A 20,282-nucleotide genomic window follows, 5' to 3' on the forward strand; every position below is an offset into this window, starting at 1 on the left:
ATTCTATAGCTACTTATCTAGATAAAAATTTACATGTATTTTCTGGTGCATGAAAATAGGTGCAAACTATATGATTAAACTCCATAATGCATCTAGTTTATTTACAAATTTTCTGGGAAATTTTCTAAGCTAGGAAAATAGGTTTATCGCCTTCTATGTACACTCACTGGGTGTACCTCTAGCAATTACTAATACGTACCCTGGTGTGTGTGACGTGCGTGTGTCTGTGACAGGTGGGGCCAGGGCGGTGATGGTGTCAGTACTGTGGCCCATGTGTCAGAGGAGAAAGGAGGGGGAGGGAGGTGACGGTCGGTAACGGGGTAACGGCAACGCCGTTAGCACCCGGTCCTGCTATCAGCAAGAGAAGAGGGGGGAGAAAGAGAACGACGGCCGGACGGAGGTGGCCGTCATGGCAGCGGAGCGGGGAGGGGTGCCGAGCTAGCTGGAGTTAGGCTCACCGGTGGCGCTAGCGCTCAGGGATGGTGGTGGATGGGTGTACGGTGTGTAGGAGGCCACGCCGCAGTCGGTGGTGAGGTCACCGACGGCAATGGGCACCTGTGGTGGTGGTCGTGGCTCGCCGAAGGGAATGTGGTGGCACCGCGTGATGGAAATGGCCCTAGAGGCCCAATATCTATCAACTATCTACGTGATCGTGAGCGTGAATGAGTGTTGAGTGTAGCGGGATACTGTGGTGCTCAGTCGAGCCTTGCCGTCGGCTAGCCGGTGGCCATGGCGGCTCGGCGGGGCGCGGTGCACGGTGGCAGCGCAACACAAAAGGAGGGAAGGACAACTTGGTGGAGGAGGTGGAGAAGGAGCTCTGGAGCTTACCTGTCACTCCAATCGGCCAGTTGCACAGTAGAGAAGGAGAAGAAGGGAGGTGGCTTCAATGGCGCCGGCGACTCCCGATTTGGGGGAAATCGGGGTAGAGCAAGGATGGAGAGGAAAGAGGGGAAAAGGAGGGGGATATGGGGTGTTCCCGCTCATGGCGGTGCTGGTGGTGGAGAGGGCGAGGCCAGAGTGGTACTGGCTGGGCCTATTTATAGGTCGGCCATGTCGGTTCCAGCGGCGAGATATTTCTCGCCTACCGAGCTCACCCAAGGCGTGCGCATGTGCCCATTCCGCTAGGTCGGTTCGCCACAGTGCGGGCTTGCCCACGCGTGTGGTCGAGAGAGCTCGGGCTCGTCCATGGTGGTACGACGGGTGTGTTCGCCACCACATGTCAAGGGAGCTGCAGTGAGGGAGAGAGGAGGGGGGGGGAGGTGGAGTGGGGCGAAGGTGGGGCCAGAAAAGATCGCGAGAGCATCCCGGTGCTCTTTACTACGCCGGGGCGAGGCAGTGGCGGTAGGGCCAGGGAGCTTGGGCGGCGACGCGGTATTCGCATCATCGGCCTGAGGTAGACGACGGCCTTGACGGGGTGGCCACATGCGCCAGCGAGAGAGGGAGAAGGGAGAGGAGGCGGGCGTAGGTTTGGGTCGGGCCACGGCAACAGGCCGGCCCAGCGCGGGAGAGTGAGGGTTAGGAGAAGAGGAGGAGAGGAGATGGGCTGCTGCTGCTGCTGTGGGCCGAGAGGAGTGCTCATTTCTCATTTTTATTTCCTTTTTCTTTTTCCTAGATTACCTACACGACGTTTGAATGCAATTTTAAATCAAATTTGAATATGAATGCATGCAACCACCATATATTTAACAAGCAATCAAACACTCAAGCACAGAATTCTACACATATAATTTTATTTCTATGTTGGCCTATTTATACTAATACCTAGGTTAATTAATTATATATGTTGGTTCCTATGCAAAGTTTTAAAAAGTTCAAAAATTTTAGTGGTTTTTAAACTTCAAAATTTCAGGGTGTTACAAGTATTGTCATTAATTATCAAAACCCAAATAGGGGTCTAGATGCTTTCTTCTCCTAGATATGAAAAATCAACTAGATGCTAATTGAAATACAAGAATTTAAATCTAGTTATCTAACATGGGGTCAAAATTTAGGTCCATAATCTTCACTAGCCCATTTGGCTTTGACATGATCCAATGTGACGTATCCTCTTAATATACATTGTAAGTATGCTAAGTCTCCAACTTCTCCAAATTACCGTGGAATCTACTTCTCCTTTGGGATCAAAATCTTTTTGATGCCTTTCATGGTTGATGTAAAATCTTTGGGCACCAAAATTAGCTTAGTTTACTTCCTTTTATCTTGCTTCTTGACATTGTGAACCACTACCTTATTATTTTTCTTCTCGACTCTAATTCCCCTAAACCCCTGTTACTACCTCCCTCCACTGCCATGTCTATTCGCTAGTCACTGGCTCTCGGGGGCCAAAAAAAATAATTAAATCATCCACAATGAATGTGTATTCGCAAGTAGAGAACAAATTACTTGGTTATTTCCATGCAATTATTTCGTCAAACAAGGAGCAAGGAAACGGTGATAACTTATAAAAGGTCCATGGTGCTTATACACACTTTGATGCATGCAGGTCAACCAGCTATATTCAGCGAGAGGATCAGGAAAATCCAAGACACTGTGTCTTGGACTCTCGAGCATGGTCGGATCCTGAGCCTATGAACCTCCCCAGTATTCAATCAAATCGTAGGGCTCTTAGATATGGAAACAAGAACTTTTAAGCAGTTTTCTAATCTTCGTCTTAAGAGCCACTGGAATCTTGACACTGATCCCCGGGAGGCTGACTTGGAATCCCAATGACCAAATCTTTGACAACTCAAGTCAATTGCATGGTGTAGGGATTTGAATATTGAATACAGGGATGCCACATATATAATCGATTATATATAATTCCGAGAGTTGCAGCACAAGCTAGAAGCCTAGAACTCTTAATTGTATTGTCTTGGAGAGGACCCGGCTTTTCCTTTGGATCTAACGAAGCCATCAGTGAACATTTTTTTTCTTTTGCGCGAAATGGAGTGCAGCTGAAGGAGACAATAAGCACACTGTTCTAAGTAAAGAAGTGTATCTGAAGTAAACAGTTCACATTAGATTAGCTGTTCGTCTCGCAATCTTATATATTCACTTCACAGTTCCCAGAAGTTCTTAATGGCATGACATTAAGAAATCAAAGCGTTTTCCCCTCCTTGTTGCTTATTCGGTGATTGAGTAACTTATTTTGCATACATACTATGAGAACATAGATATATATATGTAGCTGATGTGGTTTAGAATGCTGAACAATGAAGGTATGTCAGTACAAGAAATCCAAATTAGCTTTAGTGCCGAAAACTACCAAGGAAACAAATCCTAGCAAGGAACTGTCAAGCAAAATCCGCCAAAGATAGAGCATAAGGGAAATACACATTAAGTCAAAACGAGGTGCAAGTAGTTCCAGATTCCAATATTCTAGGTCACGTTGGATGACCCCAGCTTGTAGTAATAATGAACAAATACATATGTAACGTATCACATATATCAGGTACTTATCTCGAGCATCCACAGTTGATATATGCCGCCAGTATCATGCATGCACTACTGGAAAGCAGAAATTCCCCGACAGTGCAATTACCGTCAGGAAAATAGAAAATACCATCAGGAAAATGTAAATTCAATTTCCCTGACGGTACACCGCCAGGGAATAATCATCAGGGCTAGCTCGACAGGGAAATACATAAATGTCTGACGGTGCACCGTTAGGGAAATTGATCTTGATTTTCCTGTCGGTTCTAAACCATTAGGCTAATCGTACACCGTCAGGGATAGAGGTTATGTTCTGACGGTCCGTCACCGACAGGAAATCGTACATCACCAACAGGATAATTATTTAACCTGACGGTAAAAAACGACAGAATAAAAGTGTAGTTATCCTATCTGTTGAGTAACCGTAAAAAAAATTGCACTTTCCCTGTCGGTATCGATTTTTCCCTATCGACTTACAACGGTCAAGAATTTGTTTTCCCGTCGGTGTTAAACCGCCGAGGAAATTATGACCCACAGGACAATGATATACATCTAATGAATGCAATAGCATTTTCTATACATTTCAAAAAACAATATATTTAATATCATTTGCAAAGAAAATACATAATTATTTTAAATATAGTTTGAATCCAATAAATATAACATGAATCCAATACATACAAAGATGTCTTGCATCACCATACCGAAATACATAATACATCTAAACATTTGACAGCCGTCTACCCAAAACAACTTCTCCAAATATTTAGCATCAGCATAACAAGCTCTTGCACAACCATGAGTACGTACGCATTTACTACCAGCAGAGTACAGGACGAAGCAACGGCGTCAGCCTCGCCATTGTCGTTGCAACCCCACATCTCCCTGGTATTGATGCTCCAGCTTGTCTATCAGTTACCACACTAATGTTTTGTAGAGGGTCTGCATAATAATAATAGCAGTCAACAAGTTTACCAATAAACTAAGCAAAATCACAAAAAGCACAATGACATTCAGACAAGTAAAATGCGACATGTTGCATCCATTTTCAGACAATGCACAATGACATTCAGTTTTCAAAAGAAAAAAAACATGCAGCACTCTCAGGTTATGTGAACTACAAACTCCTGCTGAAAATTTGTGAACTGCAGCATTCATGAGGGTTGCTACATCTCGCACAGAAATTGCAAACATGTATGTACAGCTACAGGCTACATGTACGAATGATCTAGGTTCTGGGTCATTTTCATCCCACTCTCACACACAACTACACAAAATAAACTTACCAGGTCAGTAACATATTCAGCGGCAATGTCCTTCACAAGTGCAACAGTTTCTGGAAGTGGCTGCAAAATCAAGAACACCACATATGAGCAAATAACAACATCTTTTATTATCACTTACAATGTAAATTACTACTCTGAACTATATAGGATTATTGTTTGCAGTATATCCTTAATAAAAGAACACAAGAATAAATTAAGGAACTAAACATGAAATTATTCTATCTATATGAACTTCTAATGTTATTAGCCTTAGCAAACACTGACAAATTTCTATCAACATCTTAGTAAAGCTGATGTCACTTTAAAGCCATTGTGCATTCACATTTTACTCAGATCATGGAGCAAGATCTCAACCTACATAAATCCTGATCCTGATTTTTTAAGTAATCGATCCATCCTCTATATCTTAATCTCAACAAACCATGCTTAATCTAAAAGTTGCAAGATGAATGATTTTAGGATGTAATGTTGCAGCAGCTAGCCTCTGCACTAATTCATGGTTCTGAAACTAAAATATAGTCCTTGTGTACAAAGAATGAGTTATTCAATGATGCTTATTATGGAAACTAGAAAAGGACGAAATAATCTTGGCCCATTAGTTAATTACCTTGTGGAGATGATACATGCATTTATTCAACATGATCTGAAAACCCATGTTGCTCCGCTTCTCCCAATCACGTTCTAGCACTCCTCTCTAGTCCAGTCACATGCTAGCACTAGATCCGTGCATATGAAAAATCTAAGCTACTCTGCTCCAAATCATCAGCTAGCACTAGGTCAGAGAAGGTATTGAGGAGAGCTAGCACTAGAACAGAGAAGATATTCATATTGAGATACTAGATTCACTCTAGTCCCTAGAAATAAACCTCGTTGGGCATGAGAAGGGAGAGGTAGCACAATGCACCTTTTGCTTGTGCTTCTTGTGGCCGACGCGAGAGGGCGCTGCCATCGTCTCCTGCATGCGGCCACCGCGGAGGGGTGTCGGGGCCGATGCAGGCTTCACCGGCACCAGATCTCCTGAGAGGGAGCGGCGAGGTTCGTGTGGCAACCTGGCAGGAGTAGCAGCGCTGCAACGAGAGGAAGGGGCGGTGATGAGATCTAGCGTGCGGCGCTGGGAAGAGGGGTCGTTGGGCCAAAGGAACCGAGGAAGCTGCTGCTGCCCTCGATGCAAGGATGGGGAGAAGGGAAAAGGAGGCGCAGCAGGGGACGCAGGTCTTGCTGGAGTACAGGAGGAGACGGAGGGGCACCCCGGGCTCTACGCCGCCGCCAGAGATGCCGTGCCATCGGGCGCAGTCGGAATCTTAGAGGGGCCTCGCCACCGCGCGTGAGAGAGAGTAGTGCAGCGTGGTGCGGCGCGACTGAGGGAGGGGGAGAGGGAAACGAGAGAGGGAGGAAGAGGATATATAGTCTAGGGTTTTTTTAGGTGGTCCGATTTGAGCCGAAGGTCTGCATGGGCTGAATTGCTATACAATATAAATGAAATAATACAATTAAATATTTCCTTTTCCTTTTATTTTAGAATAAAAATACTACAACTTAAACTACATGTCCTATCTAACAATGTCCAAGAATTAGTAGAAAATAAATATATGTAAGAAGGCATGCTCTATTTGAGCTCACATTCTAAAATCGATGGAAAAATTAAGTATTTTGCTGAACATTGCTCAAACTACTATTTTGGCAACTCCAACGAAAAAAATTAATAATATCATAAAGTGCTCTAAAAATTCTAAGAATTGGTACAGGCACATAATGTGAGTGTATAAGCTTTACATAAAATTTTAAATCATTTTAACAAAGAAGTACTATACGTTGTTCACAAATGGACACATCTCTCACATAGTTTCTTATAACCATGTGAGAGATGTACCATTTGTGAGCAATGTATGGCTCCTCTTTTTCAAAAACATTTGAAATTTTTATTGGAACATTGTACACCAAAAACATATTGTCATGCAAGTTTGTAGGATTTTCTAACAATGTTTCAAATTATTACAATTATTTTATGTTAATTTGGAGATAGAAGGATGAATTATCCATAGCAAAACAAATGATTATTTTAATCCATCTCTGGATATGGCCTAGAATAAAACATATGAGCATAAATATAAATTTAGAATTTTTTTGGAATCTTATTGGAGGTACCCATTGTTCAATTTGGAATTTTTTTTATAAGTGCGTAGAAATTGATTTAGACTAAGAAAATATAAAATCGGTTCCAAAAATTTTGAAACTTCAACACAACAGTATGTATGTAGCCTATTTTATATACAAAGATGTTTGAGTATGAAAGACATTTTATAATGGTTGTTTCACAAGATGCTTTCTCTATATACATGATTAGAAAATAAACATATGCAAAAGAACCAAGAAATAATAATTGGTATCCAAACAAATATTGTTAACCGGTACATCACGATTTTAGATATAACTAGGAAAAAGAAACATATCATTTGGAGTTAGCATGAGGGAGAAAGACTAGTTATAAAATTTCACCGTAGATTAAAAGGAGAAAACATTTTGTTCATGTTCTTGAGTTTCTAGTATTTTTTAGTGTGTTTTCCCAGAAACCATCAAGATAATTCTATTTACCCTGACGGTTTATGCAATAATCGTAAAAAATACGAAACCGTCAAGGAATTAGGAATTTCCCTGATGGTTATCTAATTACCTTGACGGTTATGTGCACTCACAAGTTAATTAAGAATTTCCCTGACGGTTATTTAATTTCCCTATGTGTTTTTTAAAAACCGTCAAGGTAATTCTATTTACCCTGACGGTTTATGCAATAATCGTCAAAAAAAATGCGAAACCGTGATTTCAAGTTTCCAGTAGTGATGATTTATATGAACAAATATATACTACTAGCAGTAATCTATTATATAAGCACCTATGTCAACATACTCCACACGAGTGGTCCTAGATCACACACGCAAATCATATTCCTTCAGATCCAAAATTTTAAGTCGTTTTTATCTTTGTCCTATGACAACTTATATTATATCTCCTACAACTAAAAAGAATAAAGTGTAGACATTTTTTTGTGCGACATTTATTTTGGTTCGTCCGTCTGTCCACGCCTGCGATCCCACGACATCTCCCGCATGTTGCGTCCTTTGGTGCGATTCTCCTTGATTGAATATTGACTGTCATGTGATAGAGGAATCACGGCAAAATAGAAAGTAGAAAATTATTGTGCTATCCATATACACATTGCATGTTTGCATGCACCAGCATATATGGCAACGAACAAAAGGAAAGAGAATTAACACAGAAGGAAAGAGAATTAAGACAAAAGGAACCTCTTTGTATTTCTGAGAACCTTGTCAAATCTGCCTACATTTAATTACTTCTCCTCTTTGCATTTGCAAGAGGGACAACTTTTTCCTCATTTCATTTGGTTTCACGCTCATGTGTTCCATCGTCCTCGCTTGTTGTTTCTTGCTAAAATTGCCCTTGAGTCTATTCATTTTGAATCATTTTCTCATATTTTAATTAAACTACAAATTTTTTAATTAGGATACGAGGTAAGACATGCAAATAGATATTTTAAAACTACATGTAGAGTCTAAAGAACTTAATAAATAAATTCTTCTAGAGGCAATACAAATTCTCTCTAATCTTTCATTTGGTGTAGTTAGTGTTATCATAGTACCTACATGTATTCATGGGAAATAAATCGTGGACAAAACATTGATACTTTTTGGTGCGACAATCCAATATGGGTCCATCGTCCTACCAATATCCTTGAGGCAGATCACATAAAGGATGAGAATCCCTCTATGAGATTGCTCACAGGAGACTCAAACTTATATCTGATCATGGTAATGTTGAATTGCTTTGCATCAAAAGCATCGGCAATAATAAACAGGGACATAGGTTTTAGTATGCATAGTGGAGGAAAACTCAACCTTGGCCTTCTCAGCAGCTTTTTTGAACCTTTACAGTGCTAATTTGTTCTTACTTAGATAGTCAAGAGGTGCACCATAAAACTCCTATACAACTAAAAAGAACAAAGTGTGGATATTTTTTGGTGCGATATTTGTTTTAGTTCGTCCGTCTGTCCACGCCTGCGATCCCATGACATCTCCCGCATGCTGCGTCATTTGGTGTGATTCTCCTTAATTGAATATTACCTATCATGTGATAGAGGAATCACGACAAAATAGGAAGTAGAAAATTATTGTGCTATCTATATACACATTGCATGTTTGCATGCACTAGCATACATGGCAACAAGCAAAAGGAAAGAGAATTAACATAGAAGGAAAGAGAATTAAGACAAAATGAGCCTCTTTGTGTTTCTGAGAACCTTACCAAATCTGTCTACATTTAGTTACTTCCCCTCTTTGCATTTACAAAATGGACAACTTTTCCCCCTTTCATTTGGTTTTACGCTCACGTGTTCCATCGCCCTCGCTTGTTGTTTCTTGTTGAAATTGCCCTTGGTTCTGTTCATTTTGAATCATTTTTCCATATTCTAATTAAACTATAAAATTTTGAATTAGGATACGAGGTAAGACATGCAAACAGATATTTCAAAACTACCTGTAGAGTCCAAAGAACTTAATAAATAAATCCTTCTGGAGGCAATGCAGATTCTCTCTAATCTTTCATTTGATGTAGTTAGTGTTATCATAGTACGCACATGTATTCATGGGAAATAAATCGTGGACAAAACGTGGACACTTTTTGTTGCGACATTCCAACATGGGTCCATCTTTCTGCCAATATCCTTGAGGCAGATCACATAAAGGATGAAAGTCCCTCTATGAGATTGCTCACAAAAGACTCAAACTTATATCTGATCATGGTAATATTGAATTGCTTTGCATCAAAAGCATCGGCAATGATAAACGGGGACATAGGTTTTAGTATGCATAGTGGAGGAAAACTCAACCTTAGCCTTCTCAGTAGCTTTTTTGAGCCTTTGTAGTGCTACTTGTCCTTACTCAGATAGTCAAGAGGTGCACCATAAAATTATGCATCACTAAGAAAAGTGTCACCATTGTTTGCCTTGACCTAAAAAATGTGTCAAAATTAAGAATTACAACACCTAATTCAATATCTTGGAACAGACACTCAAGTGGATACCTTATTCTACAATATATATCTGTGTGGAATAGTTCTAAAGCCACACATATTTATACGGTGAGTATAACATACTTTATTTTAAAATTTTGAGAGATTTTTTAAGACACGCAGTATTATCCATGTGACAGACACTAATATTTACATATATATACTCGAAACTGTGTGTACATGATTATATGGAGATGCAGCGAAACTTATTCATAGATTTATTGGCGCATAAAATAAATGGATATCGAAGAATTCTTTCTACCGATATAAAATATTATCTTAGCCATATCACGAAAAAGTCTATACAGTAGAGTTTGTGAGCCTACGATGCCACACTCTCTGTAACTGTGTTAATTTCACGAACTTTGCTTTTTGAATTAAAGTCACTTTAATGTCGGTATTTAATTTAACAGTATTATAATCTTATCGTGCGATCCGTGTATTTTTAGTACAAAAGATTTAGTTATCCCGTGGCAACACACGGGCATGCTACCTAGTAACATTAATAGATCTATAAAAAATACAGAAACATATATACAACGTCAAACTAGCCAGGTTGATTAGATACACTACAAAATAATACATATTAGTCGTGCATCTACTTGATATTGTATATATTAATATTATTTTACTCATTTTTCAATAAATTCGATTTAAATTGACAAGCTTAAACAATAGTCTATAGTTATATACACAGGGAAATGTTGTCTCGCTCAGGCCCCCGCGTCGCTCTCCCCTGGGGGCGACTCGGGCGGCGCCCTCCCCCACCCTCGTCGGGCCCCTCCGGTGCGCCTACCCGGTCTGGCCGCCGCTAGAACTCGACGCCAGAGGCCCGGCGGCGGGCAAGGACGGTGGCGGCCGGGCTTCTCCTTCCTACTTTCATCTCTCCCGCGAGGCTCCTCAACGTGCTTTTCGGTTGGTGCTGGTTTCCGGCGTGATTCTTCACGTTGTGCCTTGCCCAGCAACTTCTCCGGCACTAGGGCGGGTGGATCCTTCCTCCCCCGCCAAGATCTGCTCTCCCCCGCCCAGGCTCTACCCTGCCCCGGATCTGCTCTCCCACGGGGATCCTTGGCGTGCTCTTCCGGGGGGGGTGGCTAGGCCAGTGTCTCTCCCGGTCCGGGGTGCGGGAGGATCCAGCATCCCCCACCCGAATATGCCCTCTCCGGGCGTCTTGTGCCGGCACGGGTCAGTGGTGGTGCTCTCTGGCCTCCACCGGCGTCGGGTGGGGCGGCCCGGTCCGCGACGCCCTTTGGGCCTAGTGGGGCCGGGAACAGATGTGGCAGTGGTGGTCGGCCTTGGCTTTCTTGGTCGGGGCCGGCACTCCTCTACTGGAGCCGGAGTGCTGATGGTGGAAATTCGTAACGGGGGCTGCTGGAGGTGTTGCGCGGTGGGGTTTGATGCTGGGACTGCTTGGGGCAAGGGTCGGGACGGTGGTGGGCTGTGTGACTGTGGGCTTCTTCTGATCCCAGGCCTCTTCTCCCCGCCACCTACCATCCTTGTGCTCGGGCTGGTTCCTAGGGTCAGGCTACCTCTGTGGGACTCTAGCGGCGGCAGGTGTGGAGGAGGCATAAGGTCGGGGCGAAAGCTTAGACGACGGCGTCTGCAGACGTCGTGCCCTCCTTGGAGGCGTCTTTTACTACCTCTCCTCCTATCGCACTGGATTTTGTAGGTGAAAACCATCCGTCGTCTGGCTAGCTTGTCGACGCAATTGATGTCGTTTCCTTCTGGAAGGCTTTGCTAGGCGATCCAGTATCCGCTGTGGACCTCCTACCGTCTGTCATGGCATTTCCCCTGCGGTGATGGTGCTCGGTGCTCCCAAGGTGATGGTGTAGGATACTCCAAGTTGTCTACTCTAGTCGAGGTGTCTTAGTTGGGTTTTCCCTTCTCCGGCCAAGTTGTTGTTAGTTGGGTAGATTTTAACTAAGCTGCAAGTGGTGGTGTGAGTTGTGATAGCTGTTCCAAAGTTGTACAGGATGAGTAGGGACTCTCCTCAGTTGTATGGTTTTTTTGGCTCAGTTTTCATTCAAAAAATGGGGCTGGCATTTGCCTTCTTTCTTTCTTCGTCTAAATCGCGGCAAAGCTTTTGCCGTCCTTTCTAAAAAATAGACAAGCTTAATAACTAAGAAAAAAACTAAAATGACTTATAATTTAGAACGTAGAAAGTACATCGTATAAACAATCACATTTTAAGAGGTGCAGGGTTAGAGTACCATAATCTGCACTCAACACAATAGCAAAAAAATTAAAGGACATATAATTAAGTACATTGATCAAAGATATTACAGATGAACCGCTGTTGGTTTTGCCAACGTCCAAGGTCAAAGCCTCAAAGGTCACAAAGAATATGGATCAACACAAAACCCTAGTGCACTAAATGGAGCTTTTATTAGCTCAAACCTTAAGCCTACATTAGGCTCCCTACTAAACCCCAGGAGCTAGCTGGGGAGGCATCCATCTTCCAGCCATGCATACGGAAGCCCATTACCCCAAGTACCTCGTCTACTACCTCCTCATACTCGGCTCATGGCTCCTCTTCTGTCTTCTCCACTTTCAGTACTTCCACCTCTCGCTCTCCTCCTTTGCAGCACCCCACCCCGCCGCGCTCGTTGTACTCCCCATCGCGCTCGATGCAAGCTTCCTTCCCTCCCTGACCGTCGAGGCTGACAACAGGCGGCGGTCAGCATCGTCGTCGGTGGTGGCGGCATCACCTTCACCATCGTCACCACCATCGTGCGAAGGACGGTATGTCTACATGCTGGACGTGCCGTCACGGTTCGATATACTCAGGGACTGCGTTGCTGGTTCGCCATTGTTCAACGACATGTGGAGCTGGTGTGCAATCACGGTCAATGCCGGGCTTGGCCCCAAGATTGGCCCCGCCGCCGGCAATGGCAGCGACGGTGACAAAGATATCATCCCCAGCACCGGATGGTAAGCTAGCACACACATCAGTGTCCAGTGATATGATGGTTTTAAGTTTGTGAGACCGGACAAAGTGGTTGTGCTCACGGATGTGTACTTGTATGTGTTGCCGCAGGTACAGCACGGACCAGTACTCGCTGGAGGTGATCTTCCACAACTGGATGCGGCGGTACGAGTGCCTCACCAACGACCTGGCAGCGGCGACGGCGGTGTACGTGCCGTACTACCCGGCGCTGGAGCTGCACCAGCACCTGTGCGGGTCCAACACCACGGTACGCGACGGCCCGTCGGAGGCGTTCCTGCGGTGGCTGTCTTCGCAGCCCACGTGGGCGGTGCTCGGCGGGCGCGACCACTTCATGGTGGCCGCCAAGACAACGTGGATGTTCCGGCGGGAGCCCGGCGGCCAAGACGAAGGGTGCGGCAACAACTTCCTCGGCCAGCCGGAGTCCCGGAACATGACGGTACTCACGTACGAGTCCAACATCTGGGCGCCGCGGGACATCGCCGTGCCGTACCCGAGCTACTTCCACCCGTCGTCGGCCGGCGAGGTGGCCGCGTGGCAGGCGCGTGCGCGGGACGCGCCGCGCCCATTCCTGTTCGCGTTCGCGGGCGCACGGCGTATCAGGGGGCAGCTGGCCATCCGCGACCGCGTCTTCGACGTGTGCGAGGCCGCGGCGCGGCGAGGTCGGTGCGGGATGCTGGACTGCAGCCACGGCCTCGAGGGCAGCATCACCTGCCGGTCGCCGCGGAAGCTCGTCTCCCTCTTCACCTCCGCGCGCTTCTGCCTGCAGCCGCGCGGGGACTCCTTCGCGCGCCGCTCGTCCATTGACAGCGTCATGGCCGGCTGCATCCCCGTCTTCTTCCACCGGCCATCCACGCTCAAGGCGCAGTACCGCTGGCACGAGCCAGAGCCTGGCCGAAGCAACGATGGTGACCGCCGGTACTACGTGCTCATCAACTCCAGCGACGTGCTGGAAGGGAGAGTGGACATCGAGGAGGAGCTGAGTAGGTACACGGATGACGAGGTGGCCGCCATGAGGAAGGAGGTGATCAAGATGATCCCGAGGTTCCTGTACAAGGACCCAAGGGTGAGGTTCGAGGGGGAAATGAGGGACGCGTTCGACATCACCATTGACGAAATGATGGCTAGGATGAAGAGGATCAAGAATGGAGAGAATTTGATATGGAAGGGCGACGACAGGGATGAGGATTTTGCTGCGAACGATTCGTGACATTGGCTGAAAACTTCTCTTTTGTGTTCACATGTGACGGTACTAGACTAGTAGTTTTGTTGTTATGTGTTGGTAGTTAATCAGAGTACAGTTGCAATGTAATAAGATAACAAAATTAGGAGAGGTTTAAAATGAATTCAAGGTACGTGTTAATTAAGGAATGAACCAACAAGATTAGAGCTAGGGATTTGGGGGTATGAGGCCAACAAGAGAGTTCATTCCTAGATCTAATCTTTATTGGAGTTCTCCCAGCGCTTAGAGGGATGCCCATGGAAAAGGCCAATTAAGACTTGACATGACTGCATTTCCTCCCCCATCTTGCTCTGCTTGTGTTATGTTCTAATTGTCCCAAGAATTTCTTCATAAGTGATACACACTGAAAGATAATCTCTCTTGTTGCCTTGCCATGACATAAAGTTTGCCAATTCTACAGGAATGTCTGTAGAATAAATGAATCTCATATCACTTTAATTTCCAAGAAAGATGATGCGGCAAAGGTTTCAGATTTCAGACCCATCTCATTGCTCAACACCTCCATTAAGATAATCACCAAGATTCTAGCCAATAGACTTCAAGTGGTAATATGGTTTTATAATACATAGAACCATCCAAGATTATCTGGCTTCTTTTGAATACATTCACATGTGCCATCAAACCAGGAAAGAATTGACCATCCTTAAGCTTGACTTTGAAAAGGCTTTTGACAAAGTTGAGCATGAACTAATACCGCAAATTACGGAAATCAAGGTATTAACACCTAAATGACTAACTTGGATGAAACTTATTTTTCAGCTATCCTACTCAATGGGGTGCCTGGTAAAGTTTTTTGTTGTCGTATAGGAGTTCAACAAGGAGATCCACTCTCACCTCTGTTTTTTTGTGTTGGCTGCTGACTTCCTTCATACTTTACTAAACTCAGCCAACAACCATGGCCATCTGCATCTTCCAATTCCTCTGTAGAGCGACAGGGCTTCCCCATCCTGCAATACGCAGATGACACCCTCATTTTTATGCAAGCGGTTGTTGATCAGTTGAGATACCTAAAAGACTTTTCATCTCCTTTGTTGAATCCACAGGTCTTAAAGTGAATTTCTATAAATTAGTGATGGATCCTATTGCTGTCCCACAAGATAAGTTCAATCATTTAGCGACCACTTTTGCATGTTCAAAGGGATCTTGTCGTTTACTCATCTCGGTTTACCTTTAAGCCTGACCAAGCCCTTAGTTGTAGATTCTTGGCCAATGGTCTTGAGGTGTGAAAGAAGATTGATTACCATTTCTATTTTCCTTAGTCAGGATGGCCGACTAGAACTTACTAATGTGGTTTTCATTACTCTTTCAACTTTTTCTATGAGTATGTTTCTCTTTAAATGAAAATCAACTATAAAACTAGAAACATGTTTATGCATAACTGCTGGTGCATTGATTTTATTGTAGTGAATGGTCTTTTCCAACATTCAAAACAGATTTTAAATGAATTTGCAAAATAGCTTTGGAATAAAAGAAAGGGAAAAGAAAAAGGAAAAAAAACTCCCTGTCGCTCCTTTTGGCCCAGCGTCCCAGCTCCCAGGCCTCACTCCCCTCTCCTCTCTCTCTCTCTCAGCCGATGACCTTCCCTGCTGCCTTTTTACGGTGCGGCCCAGTCAGCCGGGCTGGCCCAGTAGCCTGGTGGAGAAGCCCGCGCGCCCATCCTTCCTTCTCTCGCTGACGAAGCGACCCCACACATCAGCCGCATCACCTACTATCGGCACGAAAAATGTCGACACGTAGTAAGCCGGAAGGATCTGCTTAGGATGAGCCCGGAGATCCGCTTGGCTTCAACGCAAGATTAACCGATCCTGCGAATTCCTCCCGAGGCATGTCAGTCAATTTGACCTGCAATTGACAAGGAGAGAAAGTTTATCAGTAATTTAAGATGGAACAAGCCGGTCTTTACCTAGATAGTTCCAAGTGTGCCGTTTCGGGAGCAGCGAAAATCGACTAAATAGCCGATACGCACAGAAATTGGCTATTACGGACAGTAAAGCTTATGAATCACGATTGATTTTATATTGATAAGTACAATGCCCACAGATGTAAGTGAAATCATCAACTAGGTGAATATTATCAGTGTGAATCATTGAGCCGATGAATCTAATTGAGAAAGGATATAACATGCAAACAAATCGACTATCTAGTATAAATGGATTTACAAACACTCTTAATCTAATCTGTTACCATCAACAATGAGGTTCGACCGAATTGATGGTAGCTATGATGATAATAACAAACTAAAACCTTAGAATCCGTAAAGCCATCTATACGTCGACAGGCTTTCCGAAAGACACGCTATATGTGTGAAAGCTCAAAGTGGATCGGCTGAAATAGCCGATTTGGGTGAAGAGGGACTACAACATGTGAACAATCGACTATTTCACATAGACAAACCTATGAACTCATCAGACCTAACCTGCTATCTCTAATAGTGGGGGTCGATCAGATCGATCAGCTATGATAAAGACAACAAATTAAACCTTTAAAGTCAATAGATCTACTCACATTTAACAGAATCATGGAGACACACTGTAGGCGTTAAAGCATAAGCGATCGGCTATTTAGCCGATGCAGGCATAGCAAACAGTTAAGGTCACGTCTAATCAAGAACAAATCTACTAACTAGCATCCTCCAATCTACAGCGCCATCAGTGGGGATCGACCGGATCATTACAACCATAATAGCGAACTATAGACCAGATTTAACTAACCAGCAAACCTCTTCAGGATCATGCATACCTTAACCGTGTACTATGCACGATCGAGATCGAAATAGAACAGCCGATGAAACATAACCCGTCGCTCAAAGTAAGAGACATCATGTTGTGACAAAGCAAACGACAGACTAAAAGAATATGAGGCCGATCTAAATCGATCTCGACTGGGCAGATTGATGTTGCTGCAAACTAATAACAATAAGAACATCAGCAAAATCGATAACTTAATGAATCTACTCGAAGGACGCCACCCTTAGGTAGAACTGATAACTTGACCTTAATCTAATTTGAGCAGTGGAGGTCGTCTGGATCGATGCAACCGTACTTGAACTAGACAAAAGTCGATAACTAGCGTATACTAGAGTTCGCAGTGAAGGTCGAACTTAACCAATGCAGCCGTACAAACAAAAGTATAAGCCATGATGGTACTTACAGACAAGCCGAAGGTCGGGCGGACCGATACAGCCCTGCTTGTTGAAGAACTCGCCGAGATCTACACTACTCCTACTCCTAAGGGTTGGCACGAAGTCAAAAAAAAGTAAATTGTATTTGATTGATTGGATGTCCTCTTACAATAGCTGGGGTCCAATATTTATACCTAGGGCCCAAGCATGAATCCTACTTAAGTACGACTCATTGTAATCTTTGGTATAAAAGAAAATACTCCTAACTTAAGATAACTTGGACCCTAATCTTTCCCTTTTTGTAGAGTTCGATATGTATTTCCCGACGCCAACCATAGCACATTGTCATTATCCGCTGACGTCATTCGAAGGGAGCCGATTCCAGTGTCGCATCTAAATTAGCTGATATCAAACCTTATGCAATCGATTTCTTGATTGACACAATCTTAGAAGTTTTGAGTTTCCGCGTTCTTCTTTCCAAATTTTGGTGTAAACACCTACCTCCCGTGCCCGAGCAGAACTCCAGGCAGAGGAAATTGCCGCCCAAATCCTAGGCATTTCAGGATTTCTCTATGTGGGACGCAAGCTGAGCCACCCTATAAAGCCCCAAAGCTCCTACAACTCTTGGTTCCCATCTACACGCCGCCTGCTAGCCCTAGCCACGCCTCTACCCTCACCGAGTCTCGCCGGGTTGAGAGCCGACACCGCCACAGTCAAGCACGTCGTCTGCCACTTCACCACCATTTGCGACCACCTACTGAGCCCTGCGACAAGGTTATGAAGCTACAGGGTTCGTTCTCTTTCTATTTTTCTCTCTTTGTCTGTCTCCCGCCGCCGCCGGTATTCATAGGAAGTCACCGCCTACCCCGTCGAACTGTACATCGTCACCGTTCATTCCCCATTGTCGAGAATCACCTAGGTGAGCTTGCAATCTTCCGCTCTACCTCCCTGTGCTCTCCCCACAAGAAACCGAATCCCTAAGCCCTTTTTCATTGAACTCCGGCGAGCTCGCATCACCGGCAATGGCTTCCGCCGCACAGGTCAATGTTCTGGCCAGCCAACCTCGCCCAAACCATCACATCCGTCCATCCCCAGATCAATAGCCTAGATTAAAGCATACCACTTCACCTCTTTGATTAGTCTACCACCACAGTCATGGACACGGCCCATAGCTCCACGTCGGTCGATTCACCATGAACCCGCGAATCGGCAGCCGCCACATGGCCTCCACGCGGGCAACGACTAGGTCGCCTCACGACTTTGCAAAAACCTCCTCCAACTTCCCCCAAAACAGCCCACCATCCTGAACCGATTCAAAAACTGATTTTATTTGTTTTAATTTGAAAATCAAGTTCCAGTTATTCACAGAATTGCCATTAGACACGATTAGCCCGTATCTTCTCTGTTTTTGCTCGGATTTGAATGATTCCCATGTCTGCGTGTTCGTAGCATCGCGTAGAAATGTTTTAAAACCTTTTGAACAGCTATTTCTAATGTTTTGTGTTTTGTTCTAACTAGTCTATGTGTGTTTGCTATGCATGTATGGATGGATGCTTGTATGGTGTTGTTTGATCTCGAGTAGACAGTGAGTTTTTCATTGGTGATCCGGAGCAACCCTTTGAAGATCAAGAACAACAGCAATACTTTGAAGAAGACAAGTATAATATGAGGACGATCCTTGTTACCTATTCACCTTTAATACAATACTATTCATATGCATGTGTTAATGAACCACCTAGAGTTTATCTACCTTGATATTGATATTGTGTCCTTGATTTACCTATGGTTTTTGCATGTGGGTAGTGTGCTTAATTAGCTTGTTTCAACCAATATTGAGTAAGGAATATAATTAAATATGTATATGCAACATGGTATTAAAACGTGCTTTCTAACAACATGTAACCAAGGCAGGGCTAGAGCATTGAGTCTTTTCTTATGGTGCTCTAGTTTCTCTCCTTAAGGACTCATCTTTACGCAGCAACCCAGGACTTGCAGTACAACACGAGGACCACATGGCTCTGGTCTTAGTCTAGTACCTTGCTCTGTTCTAGTTTGTAGCGGCTTACCGAAAGGGCAAGAGGGGTGTTTTGTCCTTCTCCATTTGCCTCCCTATGATGGTTTTCTCCCTTCAAATGTGATGAACACTTATCATGTTCTGAGGCGACAAGAAACAAAAACAACCATCCCTAACTACATCTTATGCCCAACTAGGTAATGCCTTGGTATGTTGCGTTCTTTGGATGGAAATCAGGGATATACCAATATTGGTTATTGTACGATGACTAGGTTGGTTCAAAAATATATCATACTATCGAAATGAGTTGTCCACGCTTATAGTTCTTACATATACACGGGCAAGGTGGTGCCAACGATCAGGTCAAGAAATCTCAACTCAATAGCACTGCTGGTGTAGCGAAGACCAATAGCAATATCACTATTGTCTCTTGGAAAGATGTAATTATTCCGCTAGAGTTCATTGTTAGCATTTTCCTTGTATTGTACATCATAAGCTAAGCTAGATAGATCATTTGTACTACTTTTGTATCATCTATAGAAGTACTTAGCCACTGATTTGAAAGAGTAGAACTTCTACTTTCAACTATAACGATATGTATGTATGAATCACACTTGAATATTGTATAATTGGACTTTTAATTAATTAGTGGACTTTGTTGGCACTAAATTCGTTTAGATTTAGTTAACGCATTAGCTAGTCATTCGGCTCATAGCAAATGCACAGGTCGTTAACTCGTTTGCTGATTCTTTCGTTTGTCGTACGGCTCATAGCAACACACGGGTTGTCAACTCGAGAGAAGGATCAATCTACCGACAAGGAGGCACAACATGATGCCTGAGAGAAGGATTAGTCTACTAGCAAAGAGGCGCAAGACGAGGCCGAAATGCTTACTCAACAGATGTTCAAAGAGAAATTAGTGCTCGATGCACAGCTCTTCGAATAAGAAGGCATCATGAGCATAGAAAGACGAGGAACCACTCTACTTCACTCTCTTTAATTTAGGCTAGTTTAGTTGGGAGTCAAAGTTGAGTCGAGCTAAGCTCTGGTTTGTTTTTTAAAATTTATTTCTGGAGGTGTGCATTATATAAACACCTCTGAAAATCCTTGCTAATATTGACCTTTAAACAGAGACAGGGGAGCCGCCCACCTCTGGAAATTTCGTTTGGCCAACTCTGAAA

The 20,282-nt window shown here is 43.9% G+C and overlaps 1 protein-coding gene across 1 annotated transcript; it reads left to right on the top strand.

Moving 5' to 3' along the window:
* Nucleotides 1-12,243: 12,243 nt before the first annotated feature.
* On the top strand, nt 12,244-13,933 carry LOC136503348 (xyloglucan galactosyltransferase KATAMARI1 homolog). The gene is made up of 2 exons (XM_066498452.1): nt 12,244-12,710; nt 12,817-13,933. Exons 1-2 carry the CDS (start codon nt 12,244-12,246, stop codon nt 13,931-13,933), a joined length of 1,584 nt encoding a protein of 527 aa, XP_066354549.1.
* Nucleotides 13,934-20,282: the final 6,349 nt, after the last annotated feature.

Source organism: Miscanthus floridulus, chromosome 14 (assembly GCF_019320115.1).
Source record: "Miscanthus floridulus cultivar M001 chromosome 14, ASM1932011v1, whole genome shotgun sequence".
Lineage (NCBI taxonomy): Eukaryota > Viridiplantae > Streptophyta > Magnoliopsida > Poales > Poaceae > Miscanthus > Miscanthus floridulus.